General features: G+C 43.7%; 2 protein-coding genes and 1 pseudogene across 2 annotated transcripts; 2 read left to right on the top strand and 1 right to left on the bottom strand.

Annotated features, from left to right (window-relative positions):
- Positions 1-3,229: 3,229 nt before the first annotated feature.
- LOC123179855 (disease resistance protein RPM1) lies at positions 3,230-6,944 on the top strand. The gene is made up of 2 exons (XM_044591747.1): positions 3,230-6,144; positions 6,647-6,944. Exon 1 carries the CDS (start codon positions 3,350-3,352, stop codon positions 6,125-6,127), a length of 2,778 nt encoding a protein of 925 aa, XP_044447682.1. The 5' UTR covers positions 3,230-3,349; the 3' UTR covers positions 6,128-6,144; positions 6,647-6,944.
- A 4,192-nt stretch (positions 6,945-11,136) lies between these two features.
- LOC123179854 (phosphatidate cytidylyltransferase 1-like) lies at positions 11,137-14,183 on the top strand (annotated as a pseudogene).
- A 4,917-nt stretch (positions 14,184-19,100) lies between these two features.
- On the bottom strand, positions 19,101-20,825 carry LOC123162375 (uncharacterized). Its single transcript, XM_044580166.1, has 2 exons — positions 20,355-20,825; positions 19,101-20,255 (listed from the first exon to the last, which is right to left on the bottom strand). Exons 1-2 carry the CDS (start codon positions 20,634-20,636, stop codon positions 20,229-20,231), a joined length of 309 nt encoding a protein of 102 aa, XP_044436101.1. The 5' UTR covers positions 20,637-20,825; the 3' UTR covers positions 19,101-20,228.
- Between the last annotated feature and the right edge of the window lie 496 nt (positions 20,826-21,321).

The following is a 21,321-nucleotide window of genomic DNA, read 5'->3' as shown; positions in this document are numbered from 1 at the left end:
CTACTGAAGAAAATACATGTTGTATAGCTCTGCACTATCTCTTATGTTGTCTCTATTGCACATCTCATGTATGTAATGTTGTACTAAACAATCAAGATAGAATGATCTTCAGTTATAATATTCGTTTCTTTCTTTCTGATATTATTTTACAGAGAGGGAGTCTGGAGCGAGAGAGGTTCATCTTTAATGGAGATGACTATGAGTACCCCAACCGTGACAAGTCACAAGGGAAATTGTTGAAGAAAACACATGCAACACCAACTTTCATGACCTGGTAGTTCAGATTGAGATTCACCAGAAATGCACCTTGATGTATAATCCCCTGTGGCAACGTATGAGACCTCAACAGAAGGAACTAAAGGATGACTATTCCGAGTGTGTTGTCATCTCCACCGCATGACATCTTCGCTCTCAAGTCGAATCAGAGATAGTTTTGTACCTATGACCTCGTGTGGACCTAACTTATCCTGGAGAGAACAAACAAACAAGAACATGGCATCTACGTGTACATGAACCAGATTGTCGATAGATTACCTAGGTTCACCCCCAGTGGATGGGTAAAAGCCTTATGTCATGCCTACCGAGCTTCATTGATCAAAGAGAGGATTAAAATCGTGTAAACTTAATCTACACAGGGCTAGGTTACAGGTTCTTTCAAAGTCAGGTGATCTTTGATGGAGGGTCACCTGCCCCTTATACGGCTTGTGCATGCAAACTTTCAAGGCTAGCGCAGTGGAGGAGAAGACTGAAGGGAGAAGGCAAATGCTAGCGGGGGCGGTCGAAGATGCTAGAGGGAGTTCTGAAGGAATGCTCCAAGGGGAAGCCCTTCTTCGACGGCAAAAGTATTGGATACATAGACATCGCACTGGGTGATTTGGTGTCGTGGCTGCAGGGAACTGAAGAGCTATGTGGTACCAAGCTCTTTGACACTATGAATATGCCATTTCTACTAGCGTGGATGGAGTGCTTCACCGCGTTGGACGCCGCCAAGGTGGTTCTACCGAACGTTGGCAAGTTAGTTGAGTTTGCCAAGATGAGGCGGGCCCATCTTGCTGCTACTGCAAAACTGAAGTAAGCTGACACTTTTTTGGTTCAAATCGGAGAATATCTATTACGGTTATGTCTCCTGAAGAATACAAGTTATATATGTACTAGTTGTGTATCATCTCTTGTGGGTGCCTCTGACAATCGAGGAGGGCAGCATGAAACAGATCAAAGACTTGGCGCTTGAAGATCAGCAGGGCCAAACCACCTTTATTCCGGCCGAGCGAGCAGCCCCCACGTCACTGTCCGGCTGCAGAGTAGAAGACGAACGCTCCGACCACGCTGGTCATCCGACGCTGTGCGAGTGGCAGCCACCGCCCGTTGGACCCACATTAGACCCAAACAGGGCCAGCGCCGCCGCCTCCCGAGCGTGGCTGCGCCGCATCGCGCTGGTGCAGCGCACCGACTTGTCGATAGTCAGCCGCCCGTCCGAAGCGCGCAGAGTCCATGGCCCGTCGGCCCAGATCAGGCCCCGAACAGGCCTGCTACCGCTTCCGTACGCCATGGCAGATCGCGCCGCCATGCGCCAACCACGTCCGATCCGCTGCCTCTGGAGTCACCCAGCGGCACGACACCTTGTCTTCATCTCCACAGACCACCTCGCACACGCATCCGTCACCGTGCATCCCCGCACAGATGCACGACAACGGCGTGCCTTTTCTGCCCTCCACCTTCAGCGAGACGGGCGCCGCCACCGCCGCCGGCGGCGGCAATGGCCAGGGGAATTAGGCTGGGAGAGGCTTGGCTACGGTTCAGGTGGAGCCTCCGGAGTCGCTCGAGCGGAGGCGACCCGGGAGGTGCGGGAGTAGTCCTGGCCATCTCAGGCCCGGCCCTGTCGGCCCACCCAGGCCCGGCCCTAAAATCCAGGGCCTAGGCCCGATGGGCTTGCCCATGGGCCGGGCTTGGGCCTGAGTTTTGAGCCCACCAGCAGGGCCTGGACGGGCTTGGGCTTGGCATATTGGCATTTTAAGGAAGAGGCCCGGCCCACGGCCCTAAGCCCTAAGGGCTTTTCAGGGATTTTTACCAGATGGGCCGGGCTTGGGCTTGAAAAGTAGGCCCGATGGTAGGGCCTGGGAGGGCCTGGGCCTCAGTTTTCTGCCGTGGGCTTTTTCAGGCCCGGCCCATGCCTGGCCCGGCCCGGCCCATGGCCAGATATATGCGGGAGCGACTCAACAACAAAAAAAGCGCTCATTGCAATCTAGCCAATGATTATTATCGCGGGAGCTATGCCAAAAACTATTTTGGGCTGGCATGTATCGTATAATACACCTATTCCCTTTGTCCGGTGAAAAGTGTACATATAGAAACTTTAGAACAAATTATAGAGTGGAGTAAAAAATGCACGGAAAAGATGCAAGCCACCATCTCTCTCCTCTTTAATTACCCAACCCCCAATGAGCTAAGTGCATATAAAAATTAAGGAGACCATGGGTAGAATGTTATTGGTCTTGATTTACCGTGTGATGAGAGAAAAACATTTTTTCTACTTTAAAGTGCATTGAAAAGATAGAAGTACACTCTTTTGTGTACAAATCTAAAGCCAAACAAATCGAAAATCCAAATTGGTGCCCGGGCTCATCTGCTCCCGGTCAGGAAAAAATTCAAAAAAATACTAGAAAAATTCAAAAAAAATCCAATTTTTTGTGTGTGGTAGATAATTTGATGCGTGAGGTCCGCTCGAAATTCCAAATCATTTGGATATCTGAGCAGCTCTCGGCAAATTACAGACCCCGATTTTATCTTTTTTGCAAAGAGCTGCTCAATTGTCCAAATGAGTTAAAATTTGCAGCGAACCTCACGCATCAAATTATTACCACCCAAATTTATTTTGAATTTTTTTGAATTTGTCTAGTATTTGTTTTGATTTGTTTCGTCAGCGCGGGTGCAGCTGAGCCCGGGAGCAGAAACGCCGCACTCTAAATATATACTCTTCTTTGAACGGAGGGAGTACATATATTGACTTGGCAGGCTAGTAGGGCCATGCGATGACAGCAGACCACTGGCCCATATCCACCAAGGACACATCCCCTTTTCTTTTTCTCTGAAGTCTAAGCTCCCAACGACCAACTACTTTGATGTGTAAGTATGTTCTTGCGTGCACGTTTGTTACTCGAAGACCAAATTGTGGTCTCGAATGCATGCTGATTATTCAAAGACCAAACTGTGGACTCAAATTTGTGAGCTCAGAGTCGAGTAAGCTACCACCACATTAGAGGCAGCGCTTAAACAACCAGTTTACTCAGCAAAGCTACCACTAAATTGCACGCTCAAACAACCAGTTTACACACCAAAAGCCTCAAGAACCATGGCGGAGGCTGTTGTTGGGCAGCTGGTGGTCATGCTGGGCACTGCGCTGGCAAAAGAGGCGGCGATCTTTGGGGGGGCGCTGCTCGGCAAGGAAGCCTCCGCCCTCAGAGGCCTCTTCGGCAAGATCCGCGAATCCAAGGCAGAGCTGGAGAGCATGCAGGCCTACTTGCAGGAGGCAGAGCGGCTCAAGGACACCGACAAGACCACCGGCATCTTCATCAGCGAGATCAGGGGTCTCGCCTTCCAGATCGAGGACGTCGTTGACGAGTTCACCTACAAGATGGAGGACTGCAAGCACGGAGGGTTCACCGGCAAGATGAAGAAGCGGCTCAAGCATATCAAGACCTGGCGCCGCCTGGCGGCCAAGCTCCAAGAAATCGAAGCCAAACTTCAGGATGCCAAGCGGAGGAAGAATGATTACACCGTCATCGGCATATCTGCTTCTGCTGCCAGATCGACGAGTCAAGGTCAATCTCTGCATTTCACCAGGGATGAGGACCTTGTGGGGATAGAGGAGAACAGGGACAGGTTGATACGGTGGCTGACCGTCGGCGGTGGTAGTGGTCATGGTCTAGAGCAGAGCAGCAGCAAGGTTACCTCGGTGTGGGGGATGCCTGGTGTTGGTAAAACCACTCTGGTTGCTCATGTGTGCAACACTGTGAAAGTGGATTTCGACGCGGCGGCGTGGGTAACTGTGTCGGAGAGTTACCGTATTGAGGGTCTGCTGAAGAAGATCGCTGCCCAGTTCGGCATCGCAGTTGACGTCGCCGACATTGAGATGAGAGACCTAGCAGAGTCCATCCACAACTACCTTCAAGGTAAAAAGTTCATCATGGTCCTGGATGGTGTTTGGGCTGCGCGCGTGTGGTCCGAGATAAGGAATGTCTTCCCAACGTCTAACTGTACCGGCCGATTTGTTATCACATCAAGAAAGCATGAAGTGTCACTGTTGGCAACTAGGGAGTCTGCAATTCACTTGGAACCGCTACAAGCTCATCATTCCTGGGAGTTATTCTGCAAAGGAGCATTTTGGAGTGATGATGGTAAAGAGTGCCCATTGGAGTTGCAGGAACTGACTTGGAAGTTCATAGCAAAGTGTCAAGGCTTGCCTATTGCTATTGCATGCATTGGCCGCCTACTATCCTGCAAACCCCCAACTTCCGCTGAGTGGGAGAATGTGTACAGGGGTTTGGATTCGCAGTTGACGAAAGATGTGATCCCTGATGCTCATATGATCCTAAAGGTCAGTTTGGAGGACCTTCCGTATGATTTGAAAAATTGTTTCTTACACTGTGCACTATTTCAAGAAGATTATTTATTAAAGAGGAGAAGGATAGTGAGGCAGTGGATTGCGGCAGGGTTTATTAGGGAAAAGGAGAGCAAAACATTGGAGGAAGTGGCAGAGGGATACTTGGCTGAGCTTGTGAACCGAAGCCTATTACAGGTTGTGAAGAGGAATCATGCCGGACGACTGAAACACTGCCAGATGCATGATGCCATAGGACTTCTTGCCCTGAATAAAGCCATGGAGGAGTGCTTTGGTAAATTTTATGATGGCTATGGTAGTGGGGCATTCTCTGTAGAGGGTGCACGTCGCATATCAGTCCAGGGGGAAAACCTTGAACAACTGAGCCGATCTGGTGCAAAACAACTCCGTGCACTCCATGTTTTTGGAAGGTATATCAATATTGATTTGCTGAAGCCTATCTTAACATCTTCGAATTTGCTGTCGATGTTGGATCTGCAAGGTACTTGTATCAAAATGCTGCCCAATGAAGTATTTAGCTTGTTTAGTCTGCGGTATTTGGGTCTTAGAGATACCAATCTCGAAAGCCTGCCTGAAGCAGTGGGGAGGTTACGAAATTTGGAAGTCTTGGATGCTGTGCATTCTAAGCTGACGTGTTTGCCAAACAGTGTTGTAAAACTTAAAAAATTGAGATGCCTGCGTGCATTTAGTACCAGCAGATCAAAAATTGGAAGAATACATGGGGTCAAGATGCCTAGTGGTATACATCACTTGGCAGGGCTGCGGGCTCTTCAGTCCATCAAAGCCAGTCCAGAGTTTCTGCGTGAAGTTGGAGCTCTGACAGAGCTAAGAACATTCGGTGTCTGCAACGTGAGAAGCGAACACTCTTCTTACTTGGGCAATGCTATCACCAGAATGAGCCATCTTATTCATCTCGATGTTGGGGCTGCAGCTGAGGATGAGGTGCTGCGGCTGGAAGGGCTATATTTACCTCCAACCCTTTCTCTGCTTGGTTTAACAGGGCAGCTAAAGAAAACATCGATGCCTCAACTTTTCTCTTCCTGGTCACTTCTTAATAGCGTCACCCGGTTGTACCTGGCATTCTCCAATATTGATGAGGGAACCTTTTCATGTCTGTGTGTGTTACGTGCTCTAAGCACCCTTGAGCTAGTGCAGGCTTTTGAAGGGAAGAGGTTGGATTTTTATGCAGGGTCGTTTCCAAAACTTCGGTTTTTACACATATGGGGTGCTGCACAACTCAACCAAGTGGGAATAGAGGAGGGCGCAATGCAAAACCTTGTCGAGCTATGGTTCACAGAGTGTCCTGAGCTAAAGTTTCTTCCAGATGGCATCCAACACCTTGCAGCCCTTGAGAAATTACTTCTGAAAGACACATCAGAAGAGCTAGTAGAGAAACTCCGGCAGAAGAGAGATTCAGATGAATGCAATGAAGATGTAATGAAGATTAGCCACATAAGGAATGTTACAGTGGAATTGAGCCAAAAAGGACTTTGGAAAAGGATTAGGTGATCATCGCTATTCACAAGGTTAGTGTTCAGTGTTTCATCTTTCGTGCGTATATTAAATATTGAAGTTAAATTCGCAATTGGTAACTAGTTATGAGTTTGTCTACTAAAGCTAGTTAACGTGATTCCTTTCTCCATGTTCGTGTGTATCTTCCTCGCCTATACTAGAAATAGAAATATGCAACTACATAGCAGGTAACTAGTAGGATTGGTCATAGAAAGAAGCAAGCAAATATATGTTATGTTGTATTTAGGATATGTGTGCTTGACACCGCTTGTGTTCAAGTCCCCGTTGACTCAAGTTTGAGTCATATGTGTTCTCTGTTGATAGAACTTCTAGTTCCTCCTGCACGCATGCTCTTTCGTTTAAAGTCTGTCATAGAAAAACCAATCAATGTGTGCCTTTCATACGTATCCTAAATTAATAGGCTGAGTTGCCCGTCCTATTTCTACCGTTGACAAATATACAGAGATTCGTTCACTCCCCTGGCTGACTGACCGAGTCTTTTGCTATTGTTGTCAGATCCTGGGCTGTAGCATGTCAAGCACATTCTGATCACTTGGATCATAATCTCAATGAAAATCTGGGCTATTCCTTGGATTGAAGACATGTAAGACAGTCAGCTGTGGGTCGGGTTCTGGAAGGCAAATATCAGCTGTGATGAGTATTTCTGCTCAACAGCTGTGGATCCATCTTTATAGATTTTCAGTTTCTAATCTATCTTAAGCTGTAAGCATTACTGAGGCATATGCTGTTGCGAACTCAATCTGGAATTATATTGCTGTAAATTTAAGACTGCATTCAATGAATGAAAGTTGGGGAGCTGAGCTGTATTCATGTTAGCTTTCAGTGATGTTGATGGAATATTCATTCATAATGCAAAGTTCCTCTTTTCTTTTGAAGAAAAATAGCATAAAGTTGTCCAAAAGTATATTTGTTTCTCCAACAAGAAATATAGTTGGTCTTCTTGTCACGGTCGTTCAGTGATCTTTCGACCAGAATTTGCATCCAAGAGTAATAGACAAATAAACTATTGTATATTTTATCACAATAGCTATATGTAAGTCGCCTGAATTTACGATTTGGGTCAGTGGAATTTTTGAATAAGCAGACTAGCCGGAGTGAAGGAAGGAAGGAGCAGCTGCCGGCGATCTATCTTAGGTGTGTGTGTGTGTGGGAGGGGGGGGGGGGGGGGCGTCAAAAGAATTTGTTCCTTGCCGGGGTTAGAGAGATGGCAGGGGGCTGCGGTTGAGGGGAGGGCGGTGCGGTCGGAGGCAGGTGGTTGGGCCTGTGGTACGTGGGCTGGTTTGCAGGAAAGAGATGAACAGGAGGTTGAAGAAGTTGATCTCGCCATTCATCTTGCATCCAATGGTTTGAAATAGATCGACTGACGCAAACGTTTTTTTCAGTCACTTAAAGCATCTCTATCCCGTAAACCGGGCCATCCGGCAAAATAACCGTAATTTTGCCGGCCCGAATAGATCCCGTATATTCGTCCATCCCGGATTTTTTTTTAAGGGATCCTATTTTAAACTTAGCTGAAATTACTCTATTTGTTGCTCTAATAACAAAGTGCACGACCAGGAAGGCAGTTTGTGACAACAATAGCAGCTTCAGTCTCATGTCCCCATCTACTGGGTAACTGACAGCGTATCAGCATTGTTGGAGTTGGAATGAAGACTCTTTTGCCCCCATCTATTGGGTAACTGACGGTGTCCAGTTGACATTCTTCAGACATGGCAATGTCAGTGTTACTGAAATTTCCACGCGGTGCCCCTTGTCGCGCGTACAAGTAGCATTCGACGGGATAGGGTTGCGCTAGTATATGCAACAACTAGAACACGGCAGGGGGTTCCATTAAATCAGAGTTGGACTTTTCTTTTTCCTGCCTACGATCGAAGATGCCATGTAAGAAGATCAGCTGTGGCCTGTGGCTCTTGTTATCAAATGCAACTAGCAGTGTTACCCGTGCATTTGCGTGGCTAGATTTTTTTACATGTGTGTTTTTTTGCATGCAATTGAACATCAAGAAATCATTACATCAAGGATGCTCACTTTCACATATTAGCAGTACAGTGTTCTGTGGAGATTGAAAATATGAGAATTTCTTTTTAGTTATTAAATCAAAATTATATACCAAGCAAAAGCTTGGCCAGATCTTTTTTTAGCTCAACAATATAACCAACAAAAACAACATTCATTTAAAATAATAATTTTATGTGACAATATTGACATACCATGTGCTATACGTAGTGACCAATCAAGAACATCCTATTCATGTGATAGAAGTAAAGAGAATTCAAAATTCCAGTACTCTAGTTATCCAGATCTAGTATGGAAATAATAGAAGAATGATTACAACACATTTGAAAACATATCAATTTGCAGATAGGAAACTGAAAGTGCAACTAATCCCCGGGTGGTTTTGGTAATTCATAACAACATATAGCTCAGTGGGATCTTCCGAGGGATCACTAAAGTCACCCCGGGGGATGGCTCTAGTGCTTTCATTTTGCTTGAATGAGGACGACTCCATTGCTAAGGTTCTTACTGCAACTGACCCAGCCATGATTTTTAGTCTACCTCTCTCGATCCAGGCGAGGGAGGAAATCAAAGAGATCCAGGAGGGGTTGACACAAAATCGGGTGGCCAATGACCGCTGTGACATCTGGGAATGCACGCTCGGGCGTTTCTCGTCCAAGAAATTCTATAACCATTGCTACAAACAGGTTGTGGCAGATGAGGCGTTCGGATGGCTCTGGAAAGCGAAAAGCCCGATCAAATTCAAGATGTTTGGGTGGCTACTCCTAGTTGATCGTCTGAATACCAAGAATATGCTCAAACGCAGACATTTTGCTGTTGTGGGGGGCAACTATGCATGCATGTTCTGTCAAAACCCTCCAAAGGAAACGGTGGAACATCTGTTCTTCAATTGCCCCTTTAGTCAACGCTGCTGGGATAAAGTTGGATTGGCATGGCCGATAGATGGCAACAGATTGGCCCTACTGTGTGGGGGTAGGGATAACTGGAGGCAACCGCTTTTCATGGATATTTTTCTTTTGGCCGCTTGGAGTCTATGGATGGAGAGAAACAACCAACACTTTAGAGGGATTCAGCACTCTTTCGGAGCATGGCTGGCTAGATTCAAGCATCTCTTGGAGCTGCTAACACATAACTGCCGAGAGGAACTTCGCCCCTTCCTGTCTAACTACATTGTAAATTTGGGTCACTAGGGCTGTGGATAGCTTGCATGGCCGGGGGGCCACAAAAACCCTTTGTAACACGTATGTAATTGTTCCTTTGTGAGTAATACAAAGTCAGTGGGAGCCTCTCCCACTGTCATTCACCCTAAAAAAACAACATATAGCTCATTAAACTAATAGCCTTTCAAGATAAATATTTCAGGAAGTTCAATGAATGGCATGGCATGTATTAATTGGAGATGTGAACCCCTCAAAATGCTAAGGACAAATGTTGGCAAAAGCTCAAGACTCTTCATCTTTATTTTAGTGATCCAAAATCACATTGAGTCCATAGGAAAGCCAATACTATTAAAAGGGGATGAGGTGTTGCTTAACGGCTTGAAGAAGCTCCTAAGGCCATGATCAAGTGGGTTCCCAAGAGTACATCAAGCTCTACTTCATCAAGTCCAACTACAACTCCAAGGATTCCCATCAAGTTGACGTGGATCCCAAAGAAGAAGAACTAGAGTGTTCTTGAGGGTGACTTCGCCAACGTATTTCATGTAGGGGAACACGACAGAAAACAAAAAAATTTCGACATACGCACCAGCTCAGGACCACTATGTAGATTGCATACAAGGTTTGATCTTTTTTGTTACCGACTTGTAGCGCAGAGAAAGTAGAGTCGATGACGATCGGCGGTCCAGATCCCGCAGCTAGGATTTATAACCTCCCAACCGCAAGGATGTATACCATCATCCGCCCCTCGGACAGCCCTCCGGGAGGCAGTCGGACAGTCCCCCGGACGGTGTCGCGGACAGCCCTTCGGGAGGACCTTCGAAACTCGGACGGTCACTCGGACAGCCCTTCGGGAGGACCTTCGAAACTCGGACGGTCACACGGACAGCCCTTCGTGAGGCACTCTCGAACTAAGACCGAAACTACGATCTCTCTACAGAGTTGCACACATACGGTGTCATCTATCTGGCAGAGCTTCGCTGTCCAGAACTAGTTCCCACCGAAACCCAGACAACCTTTTGGCTCTACGAAACTATTTCATGGGGAGGGAGAGAGAAGCCAGACAAGTCAAATGGCATGTGTATGTGAGAAGGGATGAAGTTTTGGGCAGCCCCCTCACCTACTATTTATAGGAAAACTAAGGGGTAGGATGGGTATTCAAAATACCAAAAGTGCCCCCACTTTATGTCATACACAAAGGGTATAAAAGGGAAAGAGGGTGCCATGTGGAGCTCCATGGAGGAGCTCCACCCTTGGCCGGCCACTCCTTAGGGGCCCCCCATGTGGGGCTTCCTTGGCCCCCAAGCCCTTCTAGAAGCCTTTTGGAAAATATCCCAAAAGGTGGTTTTCTAAAAATATCCAAAAAGCACTTTCACTATTCACAACGACATTTTTCAGCATCCGTTCGAACTGTAAATATTTATGTAGGCTTAGAACATTTACAGTACACACTAAAATAATTTTCAGCGCGTTCCAAAACAATTCTGGATTAGTGATTTTCATGTGCGAAAAGCATCTGAAGCGGTTCCGGCAGCTCCGGAACATTTCCGGTTTTCATCTCGGAAAATTCCAAAATGATTCTGGTACCCTCCAAGAATTATCAGGCATGTGACGAAACCAATTTGACTTAATGATATCCCCTGAAAAAACTTTTCAGTTTTACCGGAACTCTTCCGCTGACCTCTCTCTTCGGAACTTTTCCGCTGTCTCCGAAAACTTTTTCCGGAGACTTTCTCTCAGACTCCCTATCTAGTATTCAGCAGATAGATGATCCTTAAGCGTGTGACCCTATAGGTTCGGTGATGTATAGACATGACCAGGAACCCCTTCCGATCAATGATCAACATCGGAGCCGTGGACAACCATATTGACCCCTATACCCACACGAATATTCGAGTGAACCTCCAGTTGCCGTGTTCTATTCCTGTTGCTTCGCGATATGTTACAAATACCCGAGGTGAGGCATGTTGGCCTCCCCGTGGATCAACAACTTGTCCACTATGCCAGTTACCTCGTTACCGGTATTGTTCTCTTTTGTCGTTACCGTGTTCCGGCATCCCTGTGATCAAATCACCCTGAGTCTGGCCAGACGATGATGGATACCGTAACACTGTAACACCCTGAGTCTATGCATGTTGCTGTTTGATATCTCTGCCTTGCTATATCTATTTTTTATTTATCGGACTTAAGTTAAGCTACATTGTGACAATAGCACATTGATAAGTAATATATAATGTTGAAAAATTGCCTAATTTGGTTCTATGCATGTTAATTAAGCGGGTAACTATTGATATTTTAGCCTGTGCATTTGACAAACTCCATACATCTTCAATGCTATGCTTGTACATGTTTCTTCTACCTGCTTCACTCATTGTGATCAATGACATTGCTGCCTATTTATTTCGGTTCTTTCTCGGAGAACACCATTGATCAAGCTATCTCCAAAGAAAACATGGGAAGGCTTTATTGGTGCATCAGTGACAACCATCATCTCTGCTTTCCTGGTGAGATGGAAGCCCTGGTTTATGCACTTGAGATATTACTAGTACCTTCAAGGGCTTGAATCTGTAAATAATAATTTATGTTACACATTTGATGCACAAAATGATTTCGGATGCTTCATTTGTAATTCTTTATAATAGCATTATTCACTTTCACTTCTTTTGCAGTTAGCGAATGTAATGGGTCGCTTCGAGTGGTTTACATGTCCAAGAAAGGTAACTTATTATTTCTTTCAGAATGTGACTATTAGTTGTATTAGCAAACTGGTGTACTGTTGATTTTATTCTTAGTTTGTATTTTGGTAATATTTTTAAGACCTGTCAACAAGGTGGCTTCAGTGTGATCCTGGCCCTATGTTTAAGCCAGAGCATTATTATCTGGGAGATTGGGCACCAAATTGGGTAAGAAGAAAGATATCCTTTTCAGTTTGTTAGTTTTAATACTATTTTCTCTACTATATAGGCTGGCATAAGCATAAAGCTCAAATTTCTAAGCCCCCTCCCTCGCAACTGTTGCCTGAGTCCAAAAAACAAACCTCGACTCCAAAACCGTTTGGTTGATAATCCTCACTCTTCAGCAAGACAAGGCACATTATCCCCCTTGATCAATTTACTCTAGCTTCGTCCTTTGTGGCTAGTGTGGCGTTTTGACATGCAAGTGGTTTTGTACGACATGTCAACCAATCAGCAGAATCAGCAAATAACCAAAAACGATGGTGGGACTACGTGATGTCTCGAAACTTCTTTCCTCTGTGTCTTTCGTTCTCCATGGCAGCAGCCAGTCATATGCAGAGCACGGCAGAAGCAGCGACAAGAAAGAATCTGGAGAAGGTCCTGCATCCAGATGGTGTTTAGTCTCTCAGGAGTTATAGAGTTATCTGTGGTAATAGTTGGTGTCCATGACATGTTAGTCTCAGTCTTGTGTCAGTTGAAGATTAGAAGTGATATTACTGGTATTCTATGGTATAGATTCCTCTTGATAATTGGAAAGGGTCAACACTGTGTTTGACAATCAAGAAAAAGTATGCCACGTATTTGCTATTTCTCAGTCCATATAGGCCTCAGCCGTATCTGTCTTCCTCCCAACAGTAATTATCCAGATGTGGAAATGTGAACCAAGGTTAATAACAGGGCACTTGTTATGGCTGCTGATGTGTCTGACAAGCAGCATTTTACATTAGGGAAGTTTAACATGTAGGTGCCATGTTAATTAAAACCACGGGGCGTTTGGGTAAGGTCAAATCTAGTGCTTGAATGACCAATGCAGATGTTTATCCCATATTGTTCCTTGAAGGGTCAAGACAAGCATAATCAAGTCATTTACATGTGACCAAGTGCTCAGCTGAACCAACACACTATTCTTTTTCCGTATCCACCAAATCCGCCCTGCTTGATGAATTAATGCTACTTCATCATGATAATTGATCTATTTACTTTTCTTAGTTGTTTCATTGCTTGTTTTGTACCATCTTTACAAAGTTTATGGATCTTTTAGTCATGAACTTTATCTGATTACTTGTGTCTCTTGACAGTTTCCATGGAAAGAAGTGTTCCTAATGCCTGTGCAGTGGCATGCTTTAGCCCTTGGTTTGTTTGCATCAATAATTGCACCATTCGGTGGATTTTTTGCAAGTGGCTTCAAGAGGGCTTTTAAAATAAAGGTGTGTACTGGTTCATTATCGTTGCTGTCTCTCGGAATACTAAAGTATGGAAACTATACAGTTTTTACTTCCATTATTAACATCTTCGAATTTTATAGGATTTTGGCGACAGTATACCTGGGCATGGTGGAATCACTGACCGAATGGACTGTCAAGTAAGTCACCACAAAGAACATATACATGCTGGCTATGAAACATATATATGCATATACCTTAACATTTTGGTGCTACTTCTACCTTAATTTTTGAGGAGTAATTCAATTGTGAACAAACTTATTGACGTAAATGTCTAAGAATTACTGAGAAGACTTGATTATGCAAAGTTGAATGGACTTGTTTATGATTCGGTATATATCATATATTCCTGGCCTGTGCAGTTTAGCTGAAAATAACAATTGTTCTCGTACATATCCCCCAGATGGTTATGGCAGTTTTTGCATACATATACCACCAATCGTTCATCTCGCCCCACAATTTCTCTGTTGACGCAATCTTGGATCAGCTCCATATCTACAGCACCTTGTTGGTTTTCGTTCCATTCATCGTGGTTCTCATCCATTCATGGCCTACTATATTTCTTTTGCAAACACAGATCTTAAGAAACCTGACGTATGAGGAGCAGAGGAACTTGTATGAGCAACTCGGGCAGATGCTAGGCAACTTATGCAAAGCTGATAAACTCGCTGCTTGCTTATGAAAATCAAAAAATACAATACAGTAGGCTGGCTGTGTATGTATTTGTTTGAGCGCTCAGCTCGGTACACCGTCATGAATGTAGCTCTAGATTCACCGTGTACAGCATCGTCGTCGGAGCTCCTCTGTACCCTTGTGAGTTGTGATGGGAGTGATGGTATCCCTGTCGAAAACATTGTACAGAATGAATGTATGGACTGTGGTTGATAGGGCTAACTAATTTAAGTAGGTGCTTGATTCCCCTGATGTCGATTGATTTAATTTATCCTCTGCACTAATTCTCTTTTTTCTTTTGTTATCGGAGATGGAGGAGTTATATTTATATTTGCGTAAATGGTCGCCTTGTGTTGTTTTGGATTGCATCACACTAGTAGAAAAAGGGCCTTTAGTCCCTGTCCCGGTTCTGGAACCGGGACTAAAGGGTCGTTACTAAAGCCTCCCCCTTTAGTCCCATTTTCCTTGTACCGGTACTAATGCCTCAAACCCCATTAGTACCGGTTGGTGGCTCGAACCAGGATTAAAGGTCTAACCTTTAGTACCGGTTGGTGCCACGAACCGGTACTAATGGGCATCGCACCCTTTAGTCCCGGTTCGTGGCACCAACCGGGACTAAAGGTCACATTTGAACCGGGACTAATGCCTGTACGGTGCCCTAGCCGCTCGAACCGGGACTAATGCTCACATTAGTCCCCGTTCGTAATGCAACCGGGATTAATGTTCTTTTCTGACTGAACCAAAGCCCTATTTTCTACTAGTGTCAAATTAGAGTGAATTCCGGTTTTTAACCTTTATTTTGACATTTTTGACACTAATTACCCCATTTAGCGAGATTTCATCCATTTTACCCTATTTAGCAAAAGTGTTGCCGCAATTTACCCTGTTTAAAATTTTGTAAGCATTCTAACCAGTGGGTTATAATTTTCAGGTCTAGCTGGCATGCTACGTCGGTGGTTTTTCCTGGTTATTTCTCTCATTGCTGAACCGGGCCATGTAGGGCACAACTTCTCCCGACCGGCTCGGCACGATGGAGGGCGCTCACATCACGTCCAACGCACAACGCCCGAGTCGGCCGCGCGCCACGCTAGCCTCCAGGCCCTTCTAGCTTGTTTTGCCTGGCCCCAATCAATTGGATCGCCTGTCCAGGCTTCCGACCGAACACACCTATCAGGCTCGCTCGAACCTAGGGTTAGGTATTGTCAGGCATCGGCGATGGCAAGACCAACGGTGGCAGCGGTGGGTGTTGAGGGGCCGGCCGTGCGATTTCATACCTCCATGAGCAGGGCCTTATGGGCAGCGGCATGAAAGTAGGAAACGACCCCGTGGATTCCAATGGCTCCATCAAGCTCGCCGACATCGGGCTGGGCACGTCCATGTACGTGATCCGCTCCACTCAGTTCTTCTTACTTTGGACCGAGTTATATTGCCTCATTTAATTACCTTTGATGAACAACGTACAAGCTAGAAGCGACTGGACAGGCTTTCCTCCAGCGCTACATCCGATCGGTCGACCACGATGCCGTCGGCAGAACACCTGCGTAACCTGGGGATCGATGGAAGAACCTCTGATCGATAGATTGCAACACGCTAGTCTGGTGATAATAGAACGTGGTGTGTATATATAAACACTATTCTGATCACGGGATCAGAATATTATTCTGATCACAACCTGAACTTCCTTAAACAACCTGAACTTCTGTCTGTACGAACCCAACCTTCGGGCTATCTTCGCAACCGTGTCTCCCCGCGCGAATTATTCTGGTCAGTCGTGTTCTATGTGATATAAGTGTAATCTGCAAACGGTTTTTTGCAACTAAATACCCGTTTTAAATAGGAATCTCGCTCATTGGCGGATTTTGCTCTCGGGTCATGATGAACATGCATTTGTTGCAATTTTACTGCCTGAGTTGTTCGACCTGAACTTCCCCCAGTGCTAGGTTGAACTTCCGCAAACATTGCGCAAATGGGGCTTGTGATATACTGTTGGAAAGCTATGGACACGAGTACCATGACCCAAATTAAATTTTTGGCAAAATGTAAGCGGTTTAAGAGCAGTTTTGAAAACCGTTTTTTATACAAAAAACATGAATCGTATTTTTTATCGCATTTCCAAACCTTTTATCGGAATGAGGCAAATAATATGGCGTTGGAAAGCTGCTGCAAAACTGCTCCTTCCACATGTTGAAAGTTTTCTCTAATTCCCTATGGTTAAAGAGTAATTTTGGAAATCGTAAAAATTCGTAAACCGAACAGCCGAGTTCGTATTTTCCATGCCTCTTCTAAAGAGCTAATTCAAATGAGGCAAATGATATGGCGTTGGAAAGCTTATGAAAATGCGCTACTTTTTCATGTTGAAAGTTTTTTCTAATTTTGCATGGTTTAAAAGTAATTTAGAAAAAACGGTACAAGTTCAACCGAGTTTGTATTTTGGAGCTAAATTTCTAACCATACGTCCGAATGCAGCAAATGATATGGCCTTGGAAAGCCTGAGGTAATGCGAAACTTTTTGATATATATTGTTTATCGCAATTCCTTACGGTTTTTAGTCAATTCTGAAAATGGCTAAAAACATTTTTTGGCCGTAATTTCTAAAAACTTTATCGGAATGGGGCAAATAATATACCGTTGAAAAGCTACGAAAAATACAAAACTCCTTCATATAGATGGTTATCTCGGATTCCTAGCCGTTTTCAAGTAATTTTGAAATCAGCGAGATCATGTGTTCAGCCTTTATCGCGAAACAGATTCTTCGAAAATGCACCGCGTGAAGAACTTGAACTTCTGTCTACTTGAACTTCACTCTGTTTTTCATGTGCTTTTTTTGCTCGTAGCTCTCCATCCACTCACCGGAATTGAGCAAGTGATATAGCGATGGAAAGCTGCTGTAAACACACAAATTTACCGTGTTGATCATTTTTTCATACTCGCGAGGATTTTAAAGTTTTTCATCTGAAATTCATTTAGTGTAGTAGTTGAACTTCCTGCTGTTTTCATGTTGAACTTCTGTGACGTATTTTCGTTTTTATTTTCTCATCCATTCGTCAGTGTTACACAAATGATATTCCTTATGTACAAAGCTCTCTCACAATATTTTTTTAACTTTCTCTGACCGAGGACTTGAACTTATAACAACAACAAAATTGGACCTTCCCTTTTCATTCATTTTTCTCATATTAAACACACACCAAGTAGTACATGAAATTTTTCCATTTTTATAATTTGAATTTTTTATTTTCTTTTTGAAATCAAATTGCTCCCAAAAATAAACTAAACTGCTTTGTGGATTGAGAGAATTATTTTAAAACGCAAAAAAACAATTTCTTTTTTGTGTTTTCGAACATGGAAATACAAGGTGAACCTCTGTCGCAAGAATTTTTGAACTTTCCGGGAAAGAGCACTTGAATTTCTTTCAACAAACCTATTAAGCTTTTATTTTTCCATACTTTTATTCTCACCTGAAATGCATTCCTTGCAGTACTTGTACTTCTCGTTGTTTTCACTATGAACTTCTGTCCCATTTTTTGTGTATACATCGAATTACACGCAATTGAAGGTCGGACGTCATTTTTTGCCATTCTGGAAACAAAAAAAATCCAATTTTTAATTACAATTGAACTCCATTGTTAGTATAATTAGAACTTCTCGGTTTAACAGCGAAAATGAAATGCTCTGTTATTCTAATTTTTCATAAACTTCGAACTTCTCTGTTATTTTAATTTGAACTTCTTACTTTTATTATGTAGGAAGAAGTATGGTTTTTAAATAAGCATCAAACATTTTAAAAAAAAAATTGAACTTCATACTTTTATTTTTCTATGAACGAAAAGAATTTGAGTTTTTCGTATACATTGAACTACTCTGTTACTTTAATTTGAACTTCTTGTTTTTATTTCTTTACTAACAAGGAAAATCTGAGTTTGTTTTAAATATTGAACTGCTCTATTTTTGTAATTTGGGCTTCTTAGTTTTGTAATAAACATCGAACCGCTCCGTTATTTGAATTTGAACTTCTAGTTTTTTATAGAAATAAGGGACAAACTATTTTTACAAACTTTTGGAACTACTCTATTTTCTTATTTGACCTTCTTCGTAATTTAAATTTGTACCTCTAGTTTTTTTCTAGAAATGGGAAAAATACATTTTTTTGTATAATTGTTGAACTGATCGGCTTTTTATATTTGAACTTCTTGGTTTATTTCTAGTAAAGGGGAAAACCCCAGTTTTATAATAAACAATCGAACTACTCCGCTATTTTAATTTGAACTTCTATTTTTTAAATAAGTGTACATATTTTGCCTTTTCTGATTTTTTTTTGTTACTTTTCACTTTAGTTACATGATGTTTTAGAATGGAACATTTTTTACAACCTTGGATTCGCAAGGTTCAGTCGTCAATTGATAGTTTTCGTGTGTTCAACTCTCTTTTTTTGGAACCACAAGGTGTGTTGTTTTTTTCGAAAACAGTTTTTTGAAGTATCAACGGTAGAAACTATGAACATCCCACCCACAGAACGTATTTAGTACCCCCCCCCCCCACACACACACACACAACACACACAACTGAAGTATATGTTTTTTTTAAATTTGTGAATTCCTACAACTGGCACACACACTGAACCTTCACGAGGATAAGGCTAAACTTCCTCATTTTTACAACGGACGCCGGAGCAGGAGCACATAGACACAACCCTGGGCACATTGTGCTTGAGAATTTCCATCCTGGGGACATGGTGCTTGAGAAGGAAACTGTAGAGGCGAGGAGAAATTTTCCAACCCGTGTCCCTCTAGCCCCAAGTTTATCTTTTTTGCAAATTACGTGTTCTTTTTACCACTCGTTACCTACTAGCTTTATCTCAAAAAGTAGCTGGTCATTTATGCACATGTTTGCAAATTCGCATACATGCCGATTAGAGAAACAACAAAACTACACCAAAAATACCACTTTTCACTATGAAAAAAGCTCCATTCTTACATGCTGAAGTCTTCACATGTACTTACAGAAAAACAACTCCAAAAAAAGCTCCATTTTCTCATGGCAGTAGCACAACATCAGCTCTTACAGACATACAAGAACAGTTTGTAGGCAAACTTTTGTACCCTGTTGAACACAATGTAAGTAAAGCAAAAAATCACCTAAAAACTGAGACAAAATGCACCGTACAAGTGTAGAATAAACAGTTAAGAAGAAACTAGCCCCCCTTTGCTCACATGGGCGGAGTTGCACGGCCTGAGGTGGCAAAGTTGAACGGCCAGTGCGCTGCTCACCTCTTCTCTTCGCGATGAGTGCTTTTTGAACTCCTTCGGTAGTCGTACATGAACTTCTCGCGAACCAATATGTTCATAACATGAAAAACATCTCGCATGCACCAAGAAACAAAACGGAAACAAAATTCCTATGCATATATATCGCTAGGAGGTCAACTTGTACATATATTATTGAACTGGCAAAATTACTGTCAGCGAACCGCCTCACATTTAAATCAAGTCTGATGCTCATACAAAAAGAAACAATGAAGAATTTAGTCTGTGAAGCAGACCATTAAACAGAGCAAACCATTAAGCTGCTTTTTTTACCCCACTAGGAGTTCTCTAGCTAAAACCAAAAAGGATCTTATCCTTCTGAGCAATGAACATGCAATCCCAACTCACCATTTTTCTTTTCGTCTTCTTCCTTGTGTGCCCAAATCCCAAGATCTACTGCTGCTAGCAACTTTGTTTGTAAAATAAAATCAAAACCAAACATCAGCAGTTTGGCCTTCAGAACGGGTTTGGCTGCAGTGCACTGAAAAAGCTCTCTGAATGTGCTAAAAAAAATCTCTCTGAACCTTGATTCCCTATTACCTATGAAATACATTCCTCCTAAAAACTATCGTGTGACTTGCTTCTGCAAAATAGGCCGAGCTGGTTCGTCATGGTGGTGACTGAAACACAAGACTCTATAGAAGCACACAAGAAGAATTAGCATTTCACGGTGTTGATGCATTTTGGAGAAGAAAACTCAGTTTTTCCCAATACCGAAGTACCTGTGAAACTGAACAAACATATCACTACATCTAACTTTTTTGCACCTGCAAATACGTCTGAACTTCAGACAAGAAAGTCACTTAGAAGCAATACAGAAACTGGGCATAGTACAGTCGCAGGGAACAGCAGGTAAGCGAGATGGAGAGAGGATGGACCTGGGGGCGTCGATGTGCTAGGCAGCCACATGCCACAACGACTGGGCAGGTGGTGGTCCTGGTAGTAGCCACGATGGGTGGAGGAACTTGGCCGTGCCGGACGGCGGGTTGGATTGGAATCCAGGCGACGTGGTGGACCGCGTTGGCCGGGGAAGTTGAACTGAGCGGCAGGGGAGGGGACAACCGGTCCTGCGGAGCGCGGTGGTGGGGCGCCGGCGGACGGGTCTCGCGCGGCGGCGGGAAGATGTCGCCCGACGGCGGAGGGATCTCGCGCAGCGGCATGGGCGGCGGGATCTCGCGCGGCGGGGGCGGCGGTGGGATCTCGCGTGGCAGCGCAGCAGCAGTAGGTGGCCGGAGTTAGGTGGAGGTGGGGTGGCGCGAGGGGATCGGTGACGCGGGTGGCTGTGCCAGCGGGTAAGGTGGGTCTCAGGACTGCGCGCGATAGAGAAGCCGGGGTCGGGTTTTTTTTTGTCGCTGCAGGTTTCAGGAGTTCAGGAACAAGTCCACCGCGCCCTATATATGCGCGATAGTTTTCAGAATAGTTATTCTGATCCCAGGATAACTATATATATATATGAATATATACATGACAAAATTTTCCTACTACCGAGTGTAGTTACTTCCACTTTTGTTTCGTACGTTCTAGGTAGTATTTATCATATCGGATAGTATGTACGCGTAGTATGTAGTATATAAGAATATTTAGGTCGTATATATACTACTTTTTTGACAGTATGTATCATATTTTGTGCATACTCTATCTCACGTACAAATATGTATGTATTTCACAAATACAATAAAACCATGAGCTCACTTGCAATTTTTTCATATAACTCACTTTGAAGTATCTTAAAAATAGTATATGAACATACTAAATTAATAAAGTAGAGTATATACTACCACATGGTAGTATATGAGAAATGGGTGTAGCTACACCTGATAGTCGGATGCATTGTTTGATTTTGTT

Source organism: Triticum aestivum, chromosome 1D, assembly GCF_018294505.1.
Source record: "Triticum aestivum cultivar Chinese Spring chromosome 1D, IWGSC CS RefSeq v2.1, whole genome shotgun sequence".
NCBI lineage: Eukaryota > Viridiplantae > Streptophyta > Magnoliopsida > Poales > Poaceae > Triticum > Triticum aestivum.
The sequence above is the reverse complement of the archived record's forward strand: the minus strand, read 5'-3'. Positions and strand labels throughout refer to the sequence as shown.